The 18,632-nt window shown below is 45.6% G+C and overlaps 1 protein-coding gene and 1 long non-coding RNA gene across 8 annotated transcripts in view; one reads left to right on the forward strand and one right to left on the reverse strand.

Moving 5' to 3' along the window:
• Nucleotides 1-18,632, forward strand: part of Irf2 (interferon regulatory factor 2) — a 102,646-nt gene that overhangs the window by 24,140 nt on the left and 59,874 nt on the right. The window contains exon 2 of one of the 7 annotated variants that reach the window (XM_060381741.1): nucleotides 2,150-2,347. The exons of 4 other annotated variants lie outside the window; for them this stretch is intronic. Coding sequence is in view for 1 of the 3 variants with exons in the window: in XM_060381746.1 (XP_060237729.1) it covers nucleotides 2,150-2,154 (5 nt within the window). In the remaining 2 variants the exon portion in view is untranslated. Of the gene's footprint in view, nucleotides 1-2,149; nucleotides 2,348-18,632 lie in introns of those variants that run through there. 2 more of the 7 variants (XM_060381743.1, XM_060381746.1) reach the window with 2 other exon arrangements.
• On the reverse strand, nucleotides 3,003-7,562 carry LOC132653625 (uncharacterized). The gene is made up of 3 exons (XR_009591374.1): nucleotides 7,425-7,562; nucleotides 4,035-4,309; nucleotides 3,003-3,545 (listed from the first exon to the last, which is right to left on the reverse strand). It is a non-coding gene; the product is annotated as an uncharacterized LOC132653625 (long non-coding RNA).

Below are 18,632 nucleotides of genomic sequence, written 5' to 3' on the forward strand. Positions count from 1 at the left end.
ATTTCAGGCTTTCGAGCCAAGCCCCTCCCTGCTGCTGGGTTTGTTGTGATGGATTGCAAAAACCATGCTTGTTTTCATCTGCACGACCCCGGGGTTATGTAGGGTCATAGGACTTCCTCTTTTAGGAAAAGTCCCGGACAGCTTGCTCATATTCTTGCTCATATTGTTCCATCTGCGTTTGTGGGTTATTGCATTTTTAATTGTTCTTCTTGCAATCTAAACAAAGCTAAAAAAGTGTTGGGGACACTGGAGCTATGTGGGCTTGTATGTTTGAGGACCCACACGGCACATGTGGAAAAAGACTGTCCCCTGAGGAATTCCTGTGAGTTAACAGCGTTACCTCGAAAGGTTGAAGTTCAGTTTGGGGTACTGAGTGCTGATGCTAACAGAGCTGGGTACTCCTGCGTCAGCCGTGACAGGGACTGAGGCACAGACAGGACCTTTGAATGAAGGTGACAATGGTAGTGACCTCACAGGGTGACTGAGGTTCAGTGAGGACCCACGCCACGCGGAATGGCAGATACTCGGTGCCTGGTCACTGCTGTTGGGACTGAACCCCTCCCCCCATCACCCGAGGAGTAAGGAAAGCATGCTTTTGAGTCAAGTTTTGACTTTTGTAGGCATATATTTGTAAGCAGTTCTTTTCAGGCACAGATAGTTCAAGTGTGTGACCCTCTAGGAAGGAGTCTTGAGAACCCCTCACCTTGCTTTCTTTCGAGTCAGTGTTTTGGACCTACCCTGCGTGGTATGTGCTCAGGGACGCCACAGAACATAGGTGCACTTTCCTGAGTTGCTGTTGCTGCTATACCCTTTTCCTCTCCATCAAACCTGAGTGATAAAGGAAATGCAGCCACTAAGCTTTCTAGGCTTTCTTTCTTTTCTTTTCTTTTTTTTTTTTTTTTTTTTTTTTGATGGTGTAAAATTTTGCTCATCCATGTTTAGTTTTAGTTTCATACCATGGTCCTTGTGGAGGGGTAAGGCTTATCCCAGTTTCCATTCAATGTGGACCTCATCCAAGTGCAAACAGAAACAAATAACAAACTCAATCTAATTTGTTACACCCAGCGTCCAATTTTAATACATTACTTTTAAAATAACTTTTTGGAATAAGACATTTACATTTGTTTGTTTGTTTTGTTCTGTGCGTGGGTGTGAGCGTGGGTGGGCTGTGGTGTGAGTGTGGAGATGAGAGGACAGCTTTCCGGAGGCTGTGATCTCTTTCACAATGTGGGGTGCAGGAATCAAACTTGGGTTGTCAGTGTTGGCAGTCTTGCTGACCCATCTTGCTGTCCCCAAATCCACTATTAAATGTCATAGGGGGACAAACAAGGGAACAACAAATGTCATTATAAAGAAGAGTTAGGACATTTGAATCTTGTTTAATTCTTATTTTGTAAACAGACATTTTATGCATTAGATTAATAAAAGAGGGTACTTTTACACACATGGCTAGGTAAACCTGATTCAAAGGAAGTAATCATTTAAATGGTTAGTTAAGATTCAAATTTTATAAAAGTATCCAGGAAACATATTTTCCTACTCTCTAACAGGCACAGAGTTTGCATTAGAACTTTTAAAAAAAATGCTGTTACTCACTAAATTAAGCCTAGCATGTACTGGATGAATTTGCAATGTGAGTACAGCTTAAAGACCAGGGAAACAACAGTGTATTTCAAGGGTGGGAATAACCTGGCATCCTCTGCCTTCACTTGCAATCCACAGAGTGCGGAGGCTGGATGTTCCCATCAGGGTTCCCCTGGCAGTATAGTCTGCCCCGAGTCAGCATGAAGCTGTCCATAGCTTTTATTTGTCCCCAGCAGTGTGGATGTACACATTTTGCTGCAAAATATTATTTTGCTGGATTAAGAGGGTCTGCCCTAGGCATACAGCTGGGGGGTGGCGGCTTGTGTTCTGTATAGTGTGTGCACCTTACCATCTTTTGAGATCCAAACGCTTCAAGTTCTGAAGCATTCCCGGCCCAAAGATCTTGACTAAAAGATGGTAGCTTGTCCCAGCACAGTACTTTTTACGGTCAGAGGAGCCTCCCATCCCGGTTTTCCAAGAACAGCCCCCCTTTTTGTCTTTTTCCCTTAGACCCAGGTCTCACCCGTGTAGCCCGGGCTGACCCCCTCTTTATATCTGTTTCCAGGATAGCCACTGATAGGTACCATCGGTGCCTGATGTGTACTCAAACTCCCCCGGCTTGGCCAATAAATTACATGGTCCCCATGCCGATCGTCATGAACTGCTGCTGATAGGCACCTTCGTGCTACTGGTGAGAATGACCAAGTTCCTGGGATATTCCTGCATATGGAATTTAAAACAGGCACGATTCTGATTATATCTTGTAAGTCTAAAATATTATAGCATAATTTATAGGAAGTAATTAAAAACATATTCCCTGCTGCCTTCTTAGGCAGAATTCCATACAGCACATGTGGCTGGATAGACAATAGATATTTCTTTTTATAAGAGTTTATCGGTTTCCTCATGGTTATTGCCTATGAATTTAACTTTTGGTTGTCATGATACTTGATGTTAATGTCATGGTCCTCACATACCCACCAGGAATACTTTGCAAGATTCCTAGTGAGTTCTTGCATATATTCTGTGGATAGTAACACACACACACACACACACACACAGACACATAGATAAAATTTTGCATACCTATAAAGTTCAATTATGAGTCAGGCACAGTAGGAGAGCAAGGTGATGTAAAAAACAAGTGTTAGAGAGATGGCTCAGAAGTTAAGAATGCTTGCTGCTCTTCCAGAGTACCCTCGTGTGGTTCTAAAATCTTCCAACCACCTGGAGCTCCAACTCCAGGGCATCCGATGCTCTCTTCTGGTCTTTGCAAGGTACCTGCACGAATGCGCACACATTTCCCCACAAAGACACACACACACACACACACACACACACACACACAGATAATACAAAAAGAGATAAAGAATGTCAATAATAAAATAGAACAGTTCTAATCATGTGGCATAAAAAGGAACTTTAAATTTATGAGTTGTTTCTTTCTGGAACTTTCATTCATTATTTTCAGACAGTGCTGTACCTCCAGTAATTGAAACCATGGAAACAAGGGGAAAGGGAGACTACTGTAGTATGTTACTGGTTATTTATTTAAAAATAATTATTAACCTTTGGCTTTTGCCATACTCTATCCAAGGCCCGGGAACAGAATAATAATAAAGAATTACTTTTGTTCATGAAGATTTCCTGACTGTTGGAGCACACAGTTTGGGGGGGCTCTCCTTGAGTAGTTTGAGAAATTTTGCTGAGGAGTAATTTGAAGCTAAGTCAGAAAACTGAGTAAGCCAATGTCTCCTTTTTTTCTAAGACACTATGTTGCTCTAGCTGGCTTGGAACTTGCTATGTCGACCAGGCTGGCCCTGAACTCATAGAGATCCATTTGCCTCTATGTCAGGTGGTGGGATTGGGGGTGTGTGCCTGGTCTTAGTTTGTTTCTTTCTTTCTGTTTTTTTTTTTTTCTTGTTGCTGTTGTTGTTGATACCTGTTGTTGATGATGACACCTGGCAAGAAACAAGGGAGGAAAGGTTTCTTTTGACTGACGCTTAGATAGATAGGTTTTTGAGGCAAAAGGGCATGGTGGCAGAAATGGCTGATTGCTGTAGCAGTAGAAATAGGAGGCTGCTGACTCCCATCTGGACGGGTCAGCAGGCTCGGAGGGAACAGGAGGTGGGGCTGCCCTTATAAATATTCCCTGCCGCTAAGGGCTTCCTCCTAAAGGTTCCGGAGAGCAACCCTCCCACACCCCCACAGTGCAAGCTGGGAATGAAATGCTAAAACGTAGTAGTAGCCAGAGCCAGTGGAGGCCTTACCACTTTCGTAAACCATAGCAACAAGCAAATGAGGCCATTCTTGAGGTGGAGAGACATTGGGGCAGATACACCCTGTCCCCGACCCCCAGCAGTTTGGAGAACAAGGACAGAGAGCACGGGCTGGAAGGGAGTCAGTGCATGTGACATCAATGGGCTTTCAGCAGGGCGACAAGATCTTACTTGTGTTTTAAGAGAGTGGCCTGGCTGCAGAGCCAATGATGGGGCAGGGCTGTGGGCGGCGGAGGGCAGTTGGGATGGCTGCTTGGTACAGTCTTTGTAGAAGGAAGCAATTGTTCTTGAGCCGCTGGCTTCATTTTCCATGCTCACAGAGTCTTGGCTGTTCCCCGTGGACAATAGTTATATGTGCTCGCCTTGGTTCTCTGAGGTCAGCGCGGGGACTGCAATTTCCAGCCTGGCTGGCACAAGTAGAACTGAAGGTTCATTCAGGCTTCTTTCTGCAAATGAGGAAAAGTTGCAAATGAGAAACAGAGAGTGAAGCCCTTACTCATGGCAGGCCTTTGCGGAGCCAAGTACCCAGTAGGCTGTGGGAGTGGGAACTGTTGTCATGCTAGAAAGCAAACCGATGCTGGGAAGGACAGTCTTAGGGGCTGGTGGAAGATGGAGAGTTTTGGAAAAATTGACTGCTGGGGCTTGGTAGTGTGGGGGCTTCTAAGATAAGCAACCTGTGGCTGCCTCGGAGGGGATGCCCCTGATGTTTTTCTTTGTTACCAAGTTGACAGTTGACTATAAGCGGCCACACAGGGCTTCTGGGAAATCGGCGGCGCTTTCAAATGTAAAAAGCCGCCCTGAAATATTAGTATAGGAATTTCACTGGAGGTGCGAATGTTTTGATGTCTAAATTTGAGAGACTTCCCTAAGCAAGCAGGCACCCCCTTTGATGGTCTTTTTAATTTTCCATGTACCCTAACAGTGAGACTCGGCGCTCAGCTTTCCCAGGAAGTGAAGCTCAGTGGCTCATCATTCGGATAACTGCGGCTTTCGTGGGGTCGCTCCTTAAAGCAGGCAGGATAGATGGGTAGTAGCGCATGTGCCTAGTACTGTCTGGGCGCCTGGAATAGGAAGAAATGGTCAGCGGCTTCACTGAGGCACCGCAAAGAGAGTTTTCTTGGGTTTGTTATATTTGCAGAAATTTGTTTCCCTTCTGCCTTGTAAATTATTTACATGCTTTGCTATTGTCTTCCCTGCCAAGTCCGTTTCTTTTGAACTAATTGCAGATTTAGGCTGAAGTTACAAGAATAGGACAAAGAATCCTTTTTCTCCACCCCCCCCACCTCCTAGAACCTTCAGGGTTACTTGTGACTGATGTTCTATCTCCCCTGAATTTTTGAGTGTGCCTTTCCTACATCAAAGATACTCTTCCACATCACCGCAGCGGGACCACCAGCACCAAGAAATGCACTGGTGCGTCGGTACCATTAATCCACAGACCCATTCAAGTCGGCCAGATGTCTCAATAATGGCCTTTGTGTGGAGTCTGATCGGGGGCCAGGCATTGCATTCAGGAATCCTTCCTTTTCAGTCCATCCTCGGCTAGCATGAACTTGACATTTTTTGACAATTAGGGGCTATTATCCTATAGAATATCTGCCAATCTGGCCTCATTGGCCATTTCCTCATGATGTTATTTCAGGTCATGTACTTTTAACGAACATCACCGTAGGCTTGGTACCCTCATCCAGCATCCTCATGGGCTGCATACGGCTCTGAGGCGTCTCTTTACTGATGGTGTTCATCAGTTGGTTAAGGAGTTGTTTAGCCTTTTTATTATGTTGTTGAATATAAATATTTATTATTGATTTATCTTTTAGTTAAACAGTGGTTATTCCTAAGCCAGCTGTATACCCAAATCACCACACAGAGACTAGGATGTATTTAATTAATCTATAGCACAATACTGGGCAATAGTTGCTCCATCCTAAACCTCCGTGCTTGCATAGTTTCCTCCCATTCGGATTTCCCACATTATACTTGCTTTTAGTCATATCTTAGGTCGGGTTCATCTCCCCTCAAGGTTTCAACTCCTGTCTTGTTGGATCTCTCTAAGATTTTGATTTTTTTTAAAACTTATTTAATTTTATATGCATTGGTGTGAGGGTATCAGATTTCTTAGAACTGGAGTTACAGATAGCTATGAGCTGCCATATGGGTGCTGGGAATTGAACCCATGTCCTTTGGAACAGCAGACAGTATTCTTAACCACTAAGCCATCTCTCCACCTCTAGCCTTTTTTTTTTTTGTAAAGTTATTTTCCCCTTTGTAGTAAAAACACTTTGTCAGAGGCACTTCTAAGACTGTGCAGATGCCCTGCTTAACTGTCTTTTCCCTTACTGTTCAGCGTTTATCAGTTTCTTCCACCCCCTCCTTTTTCTTCATTTTTACATTTATTGGGGGCACGTGCCAGGATGGGTGTGTGGAAGTCAGAAGGCAACTTGCCATAGTTGGTTCTGCTTCTCTACCGCGTGTCCTGGCCATCAGGCTTGACAGCCATCTCATCAGCCCTACTTACTGCTTCTTTAGACGGGATCTCACTGTACAGCCCAGGCTGGCTTCAGAATCACCATGTAGCCCTTGCAGAATCTGAACTTGTGATGATGCCCCTGCCTCAGCCTCCAGGTATACAGGCTGTGCCAACACGCCCCACTTTTCACTGATGCTTCCTATTTGAAGCTAGGTACCAAATGTTAATCTCTGGCTCCCACTGTTCTGTTTGTTGACTGACATTCTTCTTTATGGAAAGGCTTACTCTCTGTTTACTTATTCAAGGTTCTTTACATTTTTATTCTTATTTGATGCTCATCATCTGTCTGATTTGGCCAGTGCAAGCCTGTTAAGCTAACGTTTGCTGCTATGCTTTGCTTTGATTTTCCTTTCTTTTTCTGAAGACGTTCCTTTTGTGTGTGTGTGCCCCAAATAGGTAAGTAAACATTCTGGTTAAGATTTGTCTTTTACGTTCCCTGTCCTGGGCTTGGAAGCAGCCATTGCTCTAAGAATTCCTGGTGCTGGTTAGTAGAGTATTTAGAATCTAAGCAGGAGGTGTGCTCATTGCCCTTGACATGTTAGTTGCTGATCTCAGGTCCTCTGAGAATATATATGTGTGCACGTACATGTATATTTATAATATGTATGTATATATACTTGCACACGTGCATTTTCACATCTACGTTTATTTCTGCATTTTCATATGTGAAAAACCGTGGATCCAAACCAGTTCCCTCTCTGCTAACCCCGTGGCCCCATGAAGCTAGCCTTCTGTCTGTATAACTCCCCTCCACTTACTCTGACTGCCTTCTGTACTCTTCCTACTTGTCAGTTCATATTACTGTCAAGTCCCATAGAGTCAGGATGGCTTCCTTGTCCCCCGGCTCCTGCCATTGCTCCTGCCCAAGGCTGCTGTCTCCCACAGAGGAACCTTGTCACCTGTCTGCAGCTGCTATTTCCTTCCTGCATCTGTCCTCACTGCCCCAAATGGCCTTCCTTCTTTCACATGCAAGGATGCAGCTGCCTCCTCCTCCCTGGTGAAGCTTGCTCTGTGCCAGTCCCCACACTCACCACTTTGGCCTCTTCTCTTCACCGGTGTCTATTTCACACGCCAGTGACCACAAACAGTGCAACTGAAAGCAACAGAAATGGATCCTCTCACAGTTCTGAAAGCCAGGAGTCTGAAATCAAGGTATTGGCCAAGTTGCTTCCTTCTAGAGCCCCAGGGGAGAAGCCGCTGGGCGCCTTTCCTGGCTTCTTTCTGGTGGTTGCTGGCAGGTCTTGATTTTGTGGCTTGGAGATGGATTATTTCAATCTGTCTCTGCCTCTGTCTCTGCCTATCTCTCTGTCCCTGTCCCTGTCCCTGTCCCTGTCTCTGTCTCTCTCTCTCTGTCTCTCTCTCTCTGTCTCTCTGTCTCTCTCTCTGCCTTTTGAATGTGTCAGTGTCCAGATGTCATCTACATAGAAAGACATTGATCATATGGGACTTGAAGAATGAGCCCGTTTCTGTTTCTCAGAAACTCAGGCACAGGAGTGGGTCTGGGAAATGAATGCTTTTATAAAAAGCAACCCAAAATATACCTCTAAAAATATGCATTAGAGAGAGAGTGTTAGTATCAGAGAAGGGTTGTCATGGCCACTCTTATTACCTAGGACTGTATCTGGCTCAGTGTTTTCATCAACACACTTACTTCTCCACACATTCGTAACCACAACCCCACAGGAGCCCCAGATCTTTTGTAGCTCAGGATGCTGTTTACACTTTCATCACCCGCCTCTTTTTTGAGTCTCACATTCAGTGGGATGCCTGTGTGTCTGGTTTAGATAGGGTTTTAGATGTGGCTTTTCTCTTGTTAATCTGCGTTATGTCATCTTAATTTGTTGCCCAGCCAAAGAGTCTAGAAGAGTAAAAGGAAAGACCCTCTTCCTTCCCCTGGTAGGCCCACTTTAATCCTGGATAGCCTCCTTTTCATGTGTGTGCATCTGCAGAGACACCCTTTTCAAAAAATGTCACAGTTTCTGGTGGGTGACATTGCTGTTGGGCTGGGGGTTTGGGAGAAGCCTTTTCAACCTAGTGTGTCTGCTGAGTGGGCTAAGTCATTTGCATGAGAGGGGGAGGGAGGCAGGCAGGGAGGGAGGCAGGCAGGGAGATGGACTCTTTCCGTTGTGTTGAGGAGGATGTCCTCTATTGATTCATTATTCCTACTTTCTCACCTAAAGTTCAGTCTTTCTGCTCATGTCAGAACAGTCTAGGAAACTCAGGACTTAGAGTGAGCACAGGCCAGTACCCGTTTTGAGGGCGCTGGGCTTCAGCCTTCAAGATATTCAGCCTTCACTCCATTCAGGAAATGTTTGCACCTTCTATGCTGGCCACTTCAAGTGTTGGGGTATGACCCCATCCTCCAGCTGTCCAGTTTGAAGCCAGACAACTGTCCCTTGGTTCAAGTTGCCAGCCAAGTGTGTGTCCTGAGTAGCACCACCAGTGTCACTTAGCTGGGGCGCTTGGGATGAGTCAGCTTGACTGTCAGTAACAGGGAAGATGTTGGCTTTGTTGTCCCCTCTCACGGTGCCCAAGAAGGAGCCTGCCGCGGTGCACAGCCCTCAGCAGTTTGTGCTTGACTCTTACTTACTTCCACAGCTGAAAAAACAGCTTCTTCCTCCACTTTCTTTTTCACTGCAGTGTTTTGAGTATTCCCATACAAATCACACTTTCGTATTCCCAACATTTCATCACTCCACTCTACCGCATTTTATTTACACATCTTCCTGGAGTCCAGATATTCCAATCAACTTAAATGCTTCAGGATTATAAATAGTGTTCCTAAAGCCTTTTTTTTTTCTTTTTTCGAGCTGAGGACCGAACCCAGGGCCTTGTGTTTGTTTGTTTGTTTGTTTTTTATACAAGCGCTCTACTACTGAGCTACACCCCCAGCCTCCCTTAAATGTCTTTAATTGTAAGTTTTGCATCTGCAGAAATGAGTCATTATTAACTAAATGCTACTGACCAGAGGCCATGCTACATATTTAATCATTGTAAGTTCTGAGGAAGTTGCGTTCTCCCCTCCCCCACACCCCAACCTGTCTAATAGTTTCTAAGTTGTGGAGCCAATAGAAAAGACTAGGGAGCTTCTGAGTTTTATAGTGACAGGCTGATTGCCCAAGTTAGATATAAAATCTCAGTTCTTATCTCAGGTAAGGTATAGTAATAACGAGATGCTTGCACTGCAGGCTCACGCTGCACACTGTCAGACACGTAGGAGCTGAGGAGGTCTTCCTTGTTACCCATTTTGCCTTTGGGGATCTGGGATAGCCTGGAGGCATGGGGGCTGAGACACTAAGGATCATCTTACACCCTGCTTTATGACCACTATCTACTCCATGATGAGTAAATACAGAGCTGGGGCCTATGGAGATCGTAATGACACATAAGGACGGTCCATGTTGAGGCTAGAGAAATGGTCAGTGGTTAAGAGTGCTTGGAGAACAATTCTGAAAGCCAGAATTCACATCCTGGCACCCATATAACAACGCTGTGTACACTTGGAGCCCCGTGGTCAAGTGGGAGAGAGACGAGAGGATTTTGGGATCTTGCTGGCTTCCAGCCCAGCAAGAAGACATGAGCCCCAGGTCAAGGAGCGACTGCACTTTACAGAACAGGTAGAGATGGAGGACACCCAAGCACCTGCCACCTCCATACTTGCACACACACGGATAAATAAGATAAAGAGAATCCTTTAAAAATCTGGTTAGAACACTAGGGCTGGGGATGTGGGCCAGCAGCTGGGAGAGTACCCGGTGCATGAGGCTGTTGGGCATGGCGGCGCACTTTTGTTAATTCTGTTTGCGTGGTAGAGGCAGGAGGATCAGATTAAAGTCATGCTTGACTACGTAGCGCGAAGGTGTTCTTCAATAGCAACAACGACAACAAAACCCAACAAAGTTCCCTGTTGCTGAATATCGCGTAATCCCCAGGAGACTGAGCCAGGAGGATCAGGAGTTTGAGACCAGTCTGAGCTACATAGTGACACAGTGAGACCCTGTCTCAAAGCAAAAACCCAAGCTGTCAGGTTAGCTATGAGCCAGGACTACATGACTGGATGGATATTAGCATCCAAATATTTTGTAGCGTAATCAGATTAGTAACTACCATGGTAACAGTTGGAACTCTGCTGGCCCTAAAAATAAAAACTTCCTTGAGAGGGGAAGTTCAAATGTTTCCCCTGGAAGCCAAGAGAAGAAGTAATGTGCTATTGCGAAGTACGGGGCAGACAAAGTTAAAGTGGTCGGAGTCGTTCTCAGGCTCGGGAATCTGGCACTCTTGGGAAGTCCTCATCATGGCTTCCTAACTTCCCGTTTCTCTTCCTACAAACTGGCAGGAGGTGGAGATGGGCAGATAGGAAAAGGTGCCCAGTCCTTTGGTGGCTTTTGACACCTTAAGTAAGTGTTTGTGTGAAATTCACATCAGGGTGGTGGAATATTAGCTTTCTGTGGGACTTAGGCTCCTGAAATAGCTCTCCAGGTTAGTCAGAAACAGGGCCAGCCAGGGCGCATGCTCCTCCTCCTCTGCTTTCAAGTCTTCTGAGAACCTGGAAGCATGCGCACTGGCCAGGTGACCCTGCTTTAGGAAGCAAGCCACAGTGAAGCAACCGGAGAGTGTATCCAAGTGACGCAACGGGGGAAACCCCTCTGGCTCTTTCCTCACCCTGTTTTCAGGAAAGGATGGGGGAGAAGGGCTGGAGAGAAGGGAGGTACTTGTGTTTTAGAACACGGGGAGTGGGGAAATACTGCTTTCCTTGGGCAAGCTACAGAACTAAAGCCGTGGTTGGCCAGGATGTGGAGTAACTTCTGCTAATCCGTAGTTTCCAGGAAGGCACCAGAGGGGGCGGGATAAAGGAATAGGAAGCCATTTTCCAATCTCCTTTATCCTCCTAGAACACGACCTATGGCTAAGTGGGGGCCCTTGGAGTGTGACTAAGCAAACGATCCAGGTCTAGACCTGCAAACTCCTGCAAACGCCAGCAGCTGTCAGCTCCAGCATTTCCCCACACTCAGCCGAAGACTAACAATAGCTACCAAGTCCAAGTGTTTTAACAGTGTTGTGCAAGGCTATAGGCGTGAAGAGCATGAGTGCCCAGTGCATTCACAGGCATGCAGGTGCTGCTGTGAGCTCTACTTTGCGGCTGAAGAAGCAGACACCTGAGGTTAAACAAGGTGTCCATGGTTACAGAGCTCCCGATCATTAGAGCTGGGGCTTGAGCAGACATCTCAGACCCTTGTTTATATTTACCCTTTGGGTAAGGAGCACACACTCATGCAGGCCAACCTTGGGTCCACCAAGGCGGTCACCATCTTACCCCCTGTCCACACTGGAAGTTCGTGCCGCATGGGGCTACAGGTGGGGGAGGGGCTACAGTATGTCCAACCCAGCGCCAGCTCCAGAGGCTTGAGGAGGGTGAAAGCTGAAATGGCTTGTGTGAGAACCCAGAGGAGGAGCTGGGATTCAAAAAGCAGCAGAGACCTGAGGAGGCCTTGAAAGATCAGTGGCGGTGAGCCATTCATTCGGTCTAGCATGCGCAAATGAGTCTCCCGGTGATGAGACACGCTTGCAGTGAGGAGGTGGTAGAGCTTACGGTGTTGAAATGCGCAAGAGGCCAGAGAGTGTTCTAGGATGGGGAAGCGTGAAAGCCAGGTCAAGTCATAGAAAAGCGTATTAGGGAGGCTGAGCTCCATGGGCAGAGCTGGGGCAGGGGATTCTAGAGTGCCAAAGTGCTAAAATGATTCTGACTTAGCAAGACCCAGGAAGGGCCCTTGTAGGTCATGGTAAGAGGTCTGGACTTTTTCAGAAAGATGCCGGTTGGGAAGTCATGGAAAGTTTTCTAAACACATGGGCGACCACCACAGACTTGTTTGGGAGATTGCCAAGGAGAATGTGGAAACAGACCGAAGGCAGAATGGCAACCACGGGGTTGCTGGGCAACCCAGGTGAGGAAGGAAGTATGGCTAACCAGGCCGCCCTGGTGGAGATGGAGAAGGTGTGGCCTGCCGAAGGGCAACCCGGAAGCAGTAGGTGGCCCCAGGTGGGAGGGCGTGGGAAATGGTAATAAGTGAGGTCGAGTACAAAAGGATCAATCAAAAGTAAGAAGAGGCCTAGCTGTCTTCCAGTTAGAGCGCTTGACCTGGAGTGTCTGAACACTTGTCTCAGAGCTGCTCTTTAAGCCCTGTGGGGCCTCTCAGCAAAACTCAGGAGCACTAGCATCAAAAGATACATTCATCTTCAAGGCTTACTCTCTGGCAGAGGAACTGTCCTTATGAGGCTAGAACAAGAGCAGCTTCCTGGGATGACCACCGTGCCACCCGTTCTACCCTAAACTGGCAAATGTATGTCACCTGTCACATCCCAAACTGCTATATGTTAGTGTCTTTTGAGCATACGTACGGAGAACCTAAGGCAGTTTTTTGGTGTGTGTTCACGGTGGTGACACAGCAGTACACATCATGGTCAGAGGCTAAGGCAAACCACATTGGGTACCGGAGTAGTCTGTGCCCAGAGATGATGACATCATGGTTTTGTTTTGTTTTTTTGTAAAATTTCTATGGTGTCTTCTGCAAATCTTGCTAAAGGACCCAGGGCTCACCTAATCAGATAATTCAGTGTGGAGAGCTGGTTTCCTAAACGATCATCTCTGTGATTCTCAGCACGGGAAACCTGTTCTGTGATAAAGACACTTTGGAATTTTAATTTCGTGTGCATTTGTTTTCCATTAGTAATGCACCCCATCGCCATTAGCCCCCCCTTGTCCTGTGACTCATCTGAGATGTTTGCTAACCAACCATCAGGGATGCGGAAGGCCATTAGATTAATGGGCACTGAGTGGCGGTGATTCCCCACTTAGCAGCATCTCGAAATTACGCCAGGGTAATGAGCGTGATCCCTGTTTTCAAGCCCTGCGGAGTCTTAGGAGATGGGGGCTCGGGGATTTTCTTTCAGTGTTCGCCAGGTGATGATATTGCATGGCAGTTTTAGAGACTGGGATAAATGCACAGCTGAAAAGGTGGCTGTGTTTACGATGCTTTTGGGGGTGGCCATTTGCCCAAGTAATAGAAGTAATGATTGGATTGCTTTTAACTTTGTGGAGAAAACAGTGGACTGGAAACTTGTTCTCTCTCAATCTGTGTGTGTGTGTGTGTACAAGATACGGGCAAGTGTGTAACAGTGTGTACATGCATATGGAAGCCAGAGATTGCCATTGGCTATCTTCCTTATCTACCTTATTCTTGACATAGGGTCTCTTATGAACTTAGAACTGGTTCGTCTAGATTTCTGGCCAGCAAATTCCAGGGATCCTCCCTTTTCTCTCCTGAGCTGGGGACTACAGATGAATGCTGGTATGCATGGCTTTTTACATGGACTCTGGCTCTTCACTGGGTCCTCACGCTTTTATGGGAATCATTTTACTACTGAGCCCTCTCCTCAGCCTGACACTTGTTTTATTTTATGTATATGTGTGTGTGTGTGTGTGTGCCTGAGTGTGTGTGCATGCACCCTGTGCATGTAGTGACGTTACAGGTGGCCATGGGCTGCCCATCATGGCTGCTGAGAACTAGCCCAGGGCTTCTGGAAGAGTAACGAGTGCTCTGGACTATCGGGCTGTTACTCCAGCCCCCTAAAATGTATGCCTTGATGAGTCTGACGTACATCCTTTAGAGAGTTTCATAAGACAGTGAATGATGAGGTAAAAATAACTTTAATAAAACTCTGAGAAATCAGCTTTGTATTGGTGTAGATGGCACTAGGCTTTTTCTTCCCCCCTTTGTCCGCTGCTCCACTGAAATGTCAGCATCTCCCTGGTCTCATGACTGGCAGTGGTTGACTTGCTCCTCCAGGATCCCACCAGACTATGTGGAGTGATACGCACAAATGCCACAGACGGAGAAATAGGAAACATAGCCAAGTGTGAGGGTCTCACACCTCCTCCTTAATGTACTTTGTCATGTTGTCTTAGCTCTGAATGTGTTATTATTATGCTATTTTTATGCAAGCAAATGCCTGTGAACTCTTGTATATTCTTTTCTATCTCCCAGTAGCCCATAGGTTTCTAAGGGTGGATTGATTGATTCATTCATCCATTCACTTATTTATTTATTTATTTATTCTTTCCCTGTATCCCTCTTTTTTGCCTCCTATTTCTCACTAATATCCTCTCTCTCTCCCTGCCTATACACGCGCGTGCGCACACACACACACACACACATACACACACACACTGTTGAGGGGCAGTTCAGTCTAAGTGCAATTCTTTTAAAACTCTATCAACCATGGTATTAGTATCAGTCAGTATGCTACAGCACCACAGATGATAAGAGAAAAAATAAAAGGAAGTTTCTTCAAATGATGTTGGCTCTATTTGTAGTGCTCTCTTAAATTTTTATCTTATACTTCGGTTCATTAAAATCAAGTTAAACTTGCTGATTATACGCCAAGCATACCAATCTTAATAGGAACAAGCAACAACAGAACCCCAGAACAGATTGCATAGAGCCTTAGAGAGCTGTCTGGGTTCTGGAGTGGCCTGTGGAGGCAGAGAGATTTGGATTTGAACTTGAGCTTTGCCGCTTCTCCTAGGTCAGGCTAAGTACGGGCCTTCATTTCCTAGGCTCCAGGATGGAGATGAGCTGCTGGCCTCAGGTGGCTTGTTTGGCCCTTCAATGAAGGTGTGCACAGGAAACACTCGGCGCCTAGTAAGGCCCGGAATGAATATGGTGGTGGAAATCATGGAGACTTTCTTTGCTCTGCTCCAGCTCTCTCCTCATCTGCGGGGAAGTTCTTGCTGTTGCCTGGAAATAATATAATCTCATGGTTAAAGCTGCTGTCTGTGTTACTGAAGTTTGGCATTAAGTATCTAGGACTCGTTTCTCCAGCGGTGAATAGTGACAGTTTGTGAGTCAGTGTCTCTGTCCTCATCAGTAACACACCCCTCTCGGCCCTGCTTTGACCCTCTTTTATCTTACCCAGCTTGTGTGTTGAACTCTCTCTGGCCAGGCATTTCCTCCCATCCAATATGCTCTTCCTCTGCCACAGAGCTTTCCTTGGAAATCCAATTAATAGTGATTCATGTATTCCTTATGAACTACTTAACTTAGTTGGCAATTAATCACAGACTGCTCTCTGGTCTCCACTGCCTCGTTTTATTATGATAATTACAGAATTATTAGTTAGCGTTGTATGCTCTCTGTCTTCACATCCTCAGCTAACTTAGGAGTTCCCCGAGGGTAGTGGCCACCTCTTACCTATCTCTGAGCACCCCCAACCCCACTGCAGCAATCGGCACAGCTCCCTGTAAGACCATGTTTTAAAAACTATCTGTTGAGGGGAACCGGACAGCCAAACACCATATGCCTTGAAGACATGGCATCCGGTGGGCTGGGTCCATGGCTCTACCAGCAGGGCTGGTATGTAACAAGAACCTTCACAAGCACTTAGGAAAAGAAAAACAAACAAACAAACAAACAAACAAACAATATGATGTAGCGGTAAAGAACTAGGGCATGACATGACTATTGTCAGCTTCTAGGACACAGACTCAAACTTAGCTCGGCCCTTGGTAATTTAGTTCCTATCTTGGCTTCCTCACATCTGGCTTGTACCTGTCCGCTATGACTCAGATTATAGTGAGCTCATGGACTGTGTATAGAAAATTCCACAAGGTAACACAGCTGTGAGTTTTTCATGTTAATTTCTCTCTCTTTCTCTGTTTCTTTGTCTTTGAGTCAATCCGTGCTCTCCTTGAAATTTTAACTCTCCCGCTTTAGCTTCCTAAAGTGCTGGGGTTATAGGGTGTTCTGTAAGTTTTTGTCTGAATAAAAACGCCTTGATTTTGTCTTTATTCTTGAAGGAATAAAAGATTCATAAGGCTGTCAATTTCCTTTAATGCTTTTCTTTAAAATTATTTTTTTGCATCGTCCTCTCTCTCTTCCCCCCCCCCCGTGTGTGTGTGTGTGTGTGTGTGTGTGTGTGCATGCATGCATGTGCACAGCCACAGTGCATGCATGGAGGTGAGAGGACCCCTTGTTAGGAGCTGGCTTTTTCCTTCCATCGAGGTGTTGTGGGGACTAAAAACAAGCTATCTGGCTGGGAGCTTGGGCCTTTGCCTACTACACCATGCCGGCCAAAGACTTCTCTCTAAGAGTTTGTTTGCCATTGCTTCTGTGGAACAGTGAGCTTATGGACCTGCATGTTTTGTGATTGATTTTGCTTTCCTGAAGACAATGAGTCTTCGGTCCCCGGGTGTATTTTCTAGAATTTTCTCTGGTTTTGGGTTAGTTGTGGTTTTTATCTGTGTTTGCCCATTTGAGGTTTTAATGATTTTTAATGTGTGATTAGAAAAATGTCTGGTGTGGTCTTCTGAAGAATTGTTTTTCCTCGCTCTTTTTCTCTTCGTAGACCTTCAGATTACCTGTATTTAAAACTCTACAGTGTTTTCTCTGTGGAGTTTATGCTCTTCTTCTTAAATGTTTTTATCTTCCAGCTTCATTCTGTATATTACCTTTGACCCACATATGCTCTCCTCATCCTCCCCACTCTGGGATCAAAGGTATTTTTAGGCCCATCATTGAGTTCTTAATTTTAATGACATCCATTAAATCTGTAATTAAAAATTTTAAATTGTTTATTTGACAAAAACTTCCACCTTTGCCTGTCCCAAACATTTTAGGCATAGCTGTTTTAAAAACTGAAAACTGTTTTAAAAACTGAGGACTGGGTATGGTGGTTCAGGTTTTCAGTCAGAATTTGGGAGGCAGAGACAGGTGGATCTCTTGTGAGTTTGAGGAGAGTTTGGCCCATATTGCGAGACTGTCTGAAATAAATGCCTGAAGGTGTTTGGTCTGTGTGTCTTCGTACACTGTCATATCTGCTAAAGACCTGTGTTTGTATTTTCTGGGTCTTCTCCCAGGAGTCGGCATGTGACTCTGGGATGTTTAGATATCTCTATTGTGTTTTAGGAAGATGTATATGCTGGTGGTGTGTAAGAGAAACTGGCGAAGGAAGGGAGGACTCATAGAGAGGCCCTCCTAACTAAGGGCTTCCTAGAGGAAGAAGCAGAGCCTGGCTTCCCCCGTCACATAGACCTCTTAAAATCTCAGCTCCCCGAGCAGGCTGCCTTTCAGCAGTTTTCCAACCTACCCCTCTATAGGCCTACGTTTGTCCTAATCAAGTCCCTGTCTCTCAGGGCTACAATATTTCAATAAGAGACTTGAACAAAACTTTAGTGTCGATACCTGGCACAGCAGAAAATGGTATTACTATTGTAAATAGCATTGTAAAATTATATTACTGTCTGAAGAGCCAAGTCTCAGTTATTTAGCTGGAAATTAAACATGGTCGCCAACGGCACTGATCAGCATGATGGCACTGTCAACTTCATGGGGATGACTTGTGGCATGTTAATCACTACCAGTGCCTTGCATGGCTTCATGCACAGACAACCAAACAGTAGCTCTGCCTTATCGTGGGTTTTGTTTCCTGTGGCTTCCTGTTGCCCTGGGGTCAGCTGAGTTCTGAAAATATTAAGTGTAAGATTCCATAAAGAGTCATGAAGTTTTAAATCGCACGCTGTGCTGAGTGGAGTGCTGTCTTTGGCACTGTCCTACCTGGGCAGGGAGCCATCCATGTGTCCTGTGCATCCATGCCATAGGCATGGAACCATCTTAGTGATCATGGGATCAGCTGTCACAGCGTTACATTGTCTGCTGTTTTGGGGGTGGGTGGAGCAGTGTTTCGAGACAGTGTTTCTCCACTTAGTCTTGGTTGTCCTGGACTCTCTGTAGACCAGGCTGGCTTGGAATTCACAGAAAGCCACCTGCCTCTGCCACCCAAGTGCAGGGATTACAGTTACATTGTCTGCCTTCAAGTAACTCTAATTTTACTTAAGCTGTGCTCACAGTGCAAGGGTAATGAGGTTGCCCGAAAGACACCATAAAGTCCTTTTCTCACATTCAAAGGTAAGAACCTGCGCCTTGGTCCAGATGTGGTGGCCAGGGGGAAGCTTTGTGCAGTTAGTTCTCTATTTCTACTTTTGTTTACTCCCCCTTTTGTCCCCCCACGAGCCAATCCTGGCTGAAGAAATTTAGCTTTTTTTTTTTTTTGTAGATAATTATAAAAGCAAAGATAATGTCCTCACTTTTTTAGAGGCAGCTATTAGAGATACTAGGACACTTCTGTTAGAATGTAGGGCTGAGTCCTCAGGGGAAAGAGCCAAAAGAACAAGATTCTGTCCCCTT

This window comes from Meriones unguiculatus, chromosome 4 (assembly GCF_030254825.1).
Source record: "Meriones unguiculatus strain TT.TT164.6M chromosome 4, Bangor_MerUng_6.1, whole genome shotgun sequence".
NCBI classification, from domain to species: domain Eukaryota; kingdom Metazoa; phylum Chordata; class Mammalia; order Rodentia; family Muridae; genus Meriones; species Meriones unguiculatus.